This window comes from Neodiprion virginianus, chromosome 5, assembly GCF_021901495.1.
Source record: "Neodiprion virginianus isolate iyNeoVirg1 chromosome 5, iyNeoVirg1.1, whole genome shotgun sequence".
In the NCBI taxonomy this organism is placed as follows: Eukaryota; Metazoa; Arthropoda; class Insecta; order Hymenoptera; family Diprionidae; genus Neodiprion; species Neodiprion virginianus.
In genome coordinates this window covers 29,765,117-29,772,921 of record NC_060881.1, presented here as the reverse complement: position 1 = coordinate 29,772,921, position 7,805 = coordinate 29,765,117, and the positions used below count along the sequence as shown (strand labels likewise).

The window sequence follows — 7,805 nt, the reverse complement described above, 5'->3', positions numbered from 1 at the left end:
AAACTTTTCGTCTCAGAATCGTTTTGCAGGACTGGTTTTCCACTAATTGGACTCTAGGGAATGCAAAAAAACATCAAAAATAGTGTAGGACCAACAAGAGAGGAATCATCCACTGATCCACTGATGCGTTTCCTCTTAGCCAATCAAATGCAGAGTGAGAGAAAGAGATTGACCCTAATATACATCCTTCTCTCTTGTTACTTTGGCTACATTTTTTGGGAGGCCGATGGGATGGGTAGCTCCCTCCAGTAGTGTATGATCTAATTGTAAAGACGTGTTTACACGGTGCTAGAAATCGGACCGATTTCTCGGACCGAGAAAAAGTTACCAGAACTTGTATCGTGTCTACAGCAAACTCGGACGTAAATCGTGGATCGAAAACGCGGATGAAAAAATGGATCGCGTCCCATTATTCATCCGCGTTTTTAATCCACGATTTACGTCCGAGTTTGCTGTATACACGATACAAGTTCTGGTAACTTTTACTCGGTCCGAGAAATCGGTCCGATTTCTAGCACCGTGTAAACACGTCTTTAGACACTGACCACCGTGCGCGTAACTTTGTCAAACGTGAACTTGTTCACCTTGATGGTAATGTTAGGTCAATGGTCGATTGGAAGCCCAGCTTGACCAGCTGTGGTTCGTAATTCGTAATTCGTATGTGACAGAAGATGTCGTAGTCACAACAATCGTCAGAGGCACAGAGAAGATACGTGCATGTTATACACAGGCAGAGTGGTTTGAGAGTGTGTTAACAGACAAATAATTCATCGGAATCGGGTGAACAGGGCAAAAACTTGGTAGGAACGCGGAGTAGCTGCTCGTCGGAAACGTAGAAACAAAAGTAAAACCATGAACAATGTCCGTAAACTGGTTACATCGTAAAACTGAGAAATAATAATAATGGAGGCTCGAAAGCGTGATCTAGCTTTACCGTAACCGAGAACACACTTTTTAGATTGCGATAACGTCACGGAGGAGTCACTGACTCATAAATGTTGTTTTCTCTCTTGACGTTAACAAAGCGAAGAAGCACGTCGCTCGCCAAACGGAGCAGTTAAGGTAGAAGAAAGAAAAGCAGTGCCTAAATTTAACAGCCAAGTAATAATAAAAATACAAGAAGGAACGGGTCGTTATTTTTTTATTCAATACAAAGTACACTAATAAATAATTTATCAATATGGGCAACTGCTTAAAATGCAGTGGAGGCGGTCAACAGGACAACACGACACTGCTAAACAACAGCCCTGATCCTGCGTTGACCGGCGGTGCCTCCCAGGAGGCTCTTGGCCCTCCGCCACCTTACAATGTAATTTTAGTTTACTTCTTGATCATCCAGATTCGATAAATACAATTCTTGGCTTCGTGGATCATATAGTCTCAAGGTCACCCTAGACGTCAATTATAAACTTAATTTCATCTGTTCATACTTTGTTTTAATTCTATTCAATTCTATAGAACAATTAATGGACTTCTTCATTGTTTCATGAAGTCGTTTCAAAGTACTGATTTAGAAAAATATCTTCTCAACTTACAGGAGATAGCGAGCGCGTACTATCCGCCGATGGGAACAAGAGACCGTCATCAGCAGTTGACCGAGCTTGGAATGGGACGAGGAACAGTCGGCATGAATCCGATCGGTAGTGTCGGTTTTAGCGAGGAAGAACAACAAGTTAGAATCGCCAAACGCATCGGACTGATCCAGCATTTACCCACTGGTGAATACGACGGTTCAAAAAAAGGAGAGTGCGTTATATGCATGATGGAGTTAATTACTGGCGAGGAGGTTCGTTATCTCCCTTGTATGCATACTTATCACGCGGTATGCATAGACGACTGGTTGTTACGCTCTTTAACGTGTCCTTCTTGCATGGAACCGGTCGACGCAGCCCTCATTAATTCTTACTACGCTACAACTTAATACAAAAATTACTTGCGAGGCAAAACTATTTTTTTTTCATTCTCTCTTCAATCGTAACATCGAGATGTCAGGGAGCACGGCAAATAGACTGTTAAAATGGAAAGGGACTGCACTTATATTGGTGAAGTAAATTCTCTTTAAGAATCATTGGTTTTAACTGCAAGCTTTAAGGTCAGTGCATTTTTATCATTTCTACTTGCCTAAGGTAATTTTGATAACAGCTGTAACAACTATAACAATCAACAAATGAATTGTTTAAGTAAAAGAAGGTCATATATTTACACATAGAAGGGAGTTTAAACCATTATACGTAACTTCTGAAACGAAAATTCCATACAAGTAAATATGTTCAATAACTTTTTATTGGTACGTGACGAGCGATTGATAACTTCTATGTGAGTAACGTTTTTCGATAGATATTGGAATAAGCTTAATCTACTTAGTGTTACAATATGAAACTTGAGTATTGCGGATGTAAATCCTATAGGTGCATTTTTTTCTTTTTTTTTTTTCTCTCCTCTCAGTAACTATTGCTAATGGTAAGGAAAAGTTTGTAAGCAATATGATTTTCAATAATGATCACGGTTTGAATCCAAATTCAGACGTGGTATGTAAAAAGCAATTGCGCGTCGTGGTTGAAATTTGCATTGAATCGTATGCACATGTGTGCACGGATATGTTAGAAATGGAATGTTAAAAGAAAAATGAACAAACTTGGTATTTTGCCTCAAATTATATCGATACATCACGCTTGGATTTCCGATTCTTTTTTTTACTCTACCCAAAGTATATTAATATCAGTTCACAAGTGGCAGTTATTAAAGTATATTGTTACGGAAAATAATAAATGTAACATAGGAAGTTCAATACTAGATAGTAAATAATATTAATTCGTATTAAAAATCGATTTAAGACTCAGGAGATCGTCTTTATATCTCTGAAACGGAAAATGTAACTGGCAAAGGCTTAGCATGTATGCATAATATTGATGAAATAGAATATGATATAATATTTCCTTGATTATGATAGTGATAATAATAATAATAATAATAACAATGGAAAGCAAATATGCATTAGGCTAAGATATCAAGATGGTGTATACATAGGTGATATTTTTAAACTAAATTCCAAGAGGCGAATCGACAGCCTTTTGTACATCGTTTTATTAACGTAACTACTACCGCTAGCATGATTTAGGGAGGAAACAAAATGAAAAAAGAGAAAAAAAAAAGGTGATTAATTAGTAAGAAATTTATGTTAAAACAGGATTCTGTAATAAATTAAATTTTTTACAACAATGTGTATCCTAATCAAGTGTAATTGTAATTATAATAAGCTGCATTCTGTGACCCGAATTAATTTGTGATTAGTTATTGAATTCTGGTGCTATATGTATTATCGTCTTTATTTAATATTAGTTTATGTTTTTTTTTTTCGGTTTCTAATTTGTAAACTATAATTGATCGAACGTTTATTATTTGACTAGACGCTAATAATTACTTGAAATTAAAAACACAAGGAAAAGAAAAAAAAAAAAGTAAACAAAATGCGACATCATTACGAAGAACGAAATTTTTCTTACGTAAGAAAGTAGATAAATATTACACATAAGTATGTGTAGAGTAGATGCCGTCAAATTACATACTGTATAAATAACAAAACATAGTATCGTACTGACCTAAATATAATAGAATAGTAAAAATTACTATAAACTTTTGAAATAGCTATATTATAGCTTGCTAATAAATAAAAAATTATATATAAAATTATATACATATATATTTTTAAATAAATGGGGTTAAATCTGATAATACTGGTAATACCAACAACAATAATAGTAATAATGAATATCTTCGAGTATATAATTTGGTAATAAAAATACCTGTAAAAGACGTTATAATAAATCATGTGTGTATATAATAAATGCATACGTGAATATTCGTAAATTGAGAGAAGGTAATAATAAATTCCATCTACACATACATATATGCATACATACATACACACATGTATATGTATATCATCTTTGGTTGTAATTCTTTTGTTCCTTAAACGTCAAGTTCCATTCAAATTCATCTATAATTGTGATTTGCATTGTGATGAATATACTTTAATCCTTTCACTTTATGTTACTCATTCTTTTTTGTGCTTAATTTATTTATTGTTGCCCCAAATTTATTACTTGCAATTTTTTCAGCCTTTAAGCGTGTTTCAAAAGGTTTCAAAAGCTGTTTGACTGTTTGAAAGGAAGATGAAACGGAATTCGAGAAAGTAAAATAAAATTTGTAATACTTCATACAATGGTTTCCTTACTCTCTGCAAAAAGCCTGATTTCCTTGCTCTTGTTCTATCTCCTTAAATTTCTTTGATCCATCACACAAAATTCTCACATATCGATACTTCAAGACCTTTTTGATCATTTTTACCTTGCGAGGAGTTTGTAAAGTAAGAACTATTCAACATAAAAATTAAGTTGCATTAAATGAAGAATAAAGGAAAAAATGCTAATAATAACAATAATAACAATGGTCATAAAGATATCTTCAATATTGTTTTATAATAACGAACGTACAGTGACCCAATAAAATTTGCATGTATAATTTATACGAAATCACAACAAGTAATACGCATTCAATGCGTATCAGGGATCCATATGTATAGCAATAAATACATCACTAAGAATACCTATTAAATTATTAAATTATTCTACCTAAACATACTCTAGAAAAATATTTCGTTTCATGTACAAAAATTTTTTCTCACATTCATTATATATTTATATTCATAAAAGATCGTTTGGAAGAGAGTCGCGATATTCAAATTCGCTATTCTCACGATCACGGCTTCAATGCGCATCTAATTATCTAACAATTGTTAATTGAATAATCGTCCATATTTCTCAGTTGGAGATGTATTAGTGATGTTGTTTGTTTCTTAAATTATTTGGGAACGATTTACTGTACGAAGAATTAATAGAAAAATATCTTACAAAAACAACCTCAGCTGAAGATATATTGACGATGTTATTTGTCTGTTCAAATATTTGAGATCGATTTACTCTTCGTAGGATTAATAGAAAAACATCGTCGTTTAACATTCCAATTATTTGGAGTAAATAATTCTGTAAATAAACTAGATTAACATCGCAAAAAAAAAAAGATTGCATAAACGTTATGAAGATCCGACACCTACATAAAATTGAAACGGCATAACAATAACAAAACTAATAAATTGAATAAATAACTAATTTTTCTCTTTTATCTGTGTAAAATAAATAATCAACGATTCCGTTAGCTGCAGAAAATAGATACCAAAATCTAGAAAACCACATCCTGTTACACCAAAAACTAACTTATAGTAATTACATTATAATATTTAGCTCAAGGTTGAGGCGAAACTTAGGCTTTTTTTTTCTTGTGTGTAGGAACAAGTACGAACTATTCTATTGTTCACTTATATTTTTTTCTGTAAATTAATAACGAACTGTTGAATTTAATTTAAATTACAGCTATTTACCACTTTTTTCTACATATTTAGAATTAATTATATTCTAACTGTATTTGTACATGCAACACATCTGGCATATGTTTGCCCCATCGGTCATAAAACTTTTACAAAGTTCCCACGAAATCTACGCCTAAAAGCCTTCAACTATCTCGGGGAAACATGTATCTCCATGTACATCGCATCTACGCGGATTTTGCTTCAACCTGCATTTCTTTCCTTAGTATACTTTCTTCAATCGTTCTTGCTAGCCAAAGAATATCACCAATTCTGTTATAAGAGAGAATTATGAGTATAGAGAGAATAAGTTGGATAAACATCAATCGACGGAAAACAAGTGGAAGATTATCAAATTAATCGATAGTATCAGTAATCTTACACTAATAGTACGGCAGTTAACGAATTGAGAAGTTTCAATCGTTAATTGCAGTTATAATAATCGATGAATAAATTTTTAATAACAACCTTCTAGTGTATTAGGGACGTTTATAAATATGTAGATGTGCTAGCATCAGTTTCCTCTTCGCTGTTACCGTTTGCAGAAACCCCTATAATTTCTTCAGGTTTTTTACCAGTAAGTTCAAGCAGAGCGGAATGGATTCTGAAGTGAAGTCTCGACTCCAAAGAATAACCCGTGTAGTTTTTTCTGCAAGAAAATGAGAGAATAATGTGAAAAACAAGGAACAGTGACTAAATTTCATTTTTAACGGAGGAAAGAAACAAAAAACAGAACTGAATCAAACTCAGGGTAGTATAAATTACACGCACTTTGTATCCTCCAGAAGCGCAATGGCTAACTGCGGCTTGTCTTGATCCCTAGCTAGTAAGGCGAGCTCAACAGCTGCGAATGGAAGCAGATAAGTATCTTCCTTGATTTGCTTATCGAGGCGCAACACCTTCCGCAAACATTCTTCAGCCTGAAGGGGTTTGCGTATATGCCGCAGGCAAGTTCCTTTCAGCAACAAAATGAGACCTTCGTTGTCCGCTTGGTAATCAGATCTTGTCGGAAAAGATGAAAGAATTTGCGATATTTTGTAGAAAAAATTTGAAATGAATAGTAAAATTTCGTCCGTAGATAAGCGAAGAAAGGCTGGGATTGAAAAAAATTATTGAAGTAGTTTAAATATACTAACGGTTGAAGTTTCAACGAAGTTTCCTCTTCCTCGGCGAGTTTGAATATATTCAAAAGTAGGTCAGGCCGAGTTCCCAACACCTTGAACATGTTCCAAACGAGAAGAAGCTCGAAAGTAGGTAAAACCAGGGATTCATTCTGAGCGAAAAATCGTCCTGCCTTTCTTATAACGAATTTTTCCATCGGCAACGATTTGCCGGCGATGCGTTGCTTGTGGGTCGGCACCTGAGTCATCAATTCTCTGATCATATCTTTTGCCTTTTCGTCTTCCCTATCCTTCTTCATCATTAGAATTGCCGCCTTTTGATACATGTATATAGTTTTGGACCAGTTCGATTCAGCCTCCAAATGATTGGCGTAAATTAAGGCGTCGTCCCACTGCCTCTGCAGACAGTGAGCCCACATCAATTCCCAGTAACAAAGATGGTGGAACTGGGGCCATATCGCCTGACTCTTCCACGATTTTGTGTACCACTGTACAGCTTCTTCGACGTTCCCTTTTACCAGCTCCAATCTTCCTTTGAAGAAGAGAAACCAAGCTCCGTTCGGATAGAGCATCAATTCCTCATCCAGAGTCGACTCGCACCACTTCAAATCGCTTCTCGAGTCAGAGAGAACGTACATCACTATCAAGTTAAAGGAGAGTAAAGTCAACGCGCAAAGCACCTGACGAAGGCCGTTCGGCTCTCTGTAGCCAGCTTCAAGTTGCTCAAGTCCAAAGGCCTGCGTATGGTTAAATCATTTGTTGAATTATTCCAGTCTCGACCTTGTCTTGAGTAATATGTGTAGAAATTGTCGATGTCGAACGTCAATTGAATGGAAAGTCAAAATTTGACGATTCGGCCGTGGAGAGGACCCTCTTCAGAAAACTAAAAAGGTTTTCGTTATTAAATAAATATAACGTGACTACAGTCACAGCGAGATATTAATTAACAGAAGTGAAACTTTTATAATGAATGAAAAACAAACAAGAAATACGCAGCAGCAGTAAAAATTTATTTAAAAATCCATAATAAAGATAATTCTTCATTAAATTGATGAATAATTACCTTTGCTGTGGATTTTTAAATAAATTTCTATCGCTGCTGCCTTTCTGTTTTTGTTTCCATTATGAAAGTTTCACATCTGATGCGAGGTTTCACAAGTAATTAAATGTAATTTTTACTCTAATATTTTTTACATAAATTAATATCTCACTGTAGCTATTGTCATGTTACCTTAATTTTAACAATAAAAACACTTGTAGTT

The 7,805-nt window shown here is 34.6% G+C and overlaps 2 protein-coding genes across 7 annotated transcripts in view; one reads left to right on the top strand and one right to left on the bottom strand.

The window, feature by feature from the left end:
• The first annotated feature begins 520 nt into the window (after nucleotides 1–520).
• On the top strand, nucleotides 521–3,458 carry LOC124305250 (RING finger protein 11). The gene is made up of 2 exons (XM_046764453.1): nucleotides 521–1,309; nucleotides 1,538–3,458. Exons 1-2 carry the CDS (start codon nucleotides 1,181–1,183, stop codon nucleotides 1,919–1,921), a joined length of 513 nt encoding a protein of 170 aa, XP_046620409.1. The 5' UTR covers nucleotides 521–1,180; the 3' UTR covers nucleotides 1,922–3,458.
• LOC124305243 (tetratricopeptide repeat protein 39B-like) overlaps nucleotides 1,966–7,805 on the bottom strand; it is a 10,289-nt gene continuing 4,449 nt past the window's right edge. For 5 of the 6 annotated variants that reach the window (XM_046764431.1, XM_046764434.1, XM_046764430.1 and 2 more), the window contains 3 exons: nucleotides 6,559–7,280; nucleotides 6,194–6,424; nucleotides 1,966–6,071 (listed from right to left, as the gene is read on the bottom strand). In XM_046764431.1, coding sequence (XP_046620387.1) covers nucleotides 5,912–6,071; nucleotides 6,194–6,424; nucleotides 6,559–7,280 — 1,113 coding nt within the window. In that variant the 3' untranslated portion in view covers nucleotides 1,966–5,911. The remainder of the gene's footprint in view (nucleotides 6,072–6,193; nucleotides 6,425–6,558; nucleotides 7,281–7,805) is intronic. The other variant, XM_046764435.1, reaches the window with a different exon arrangement.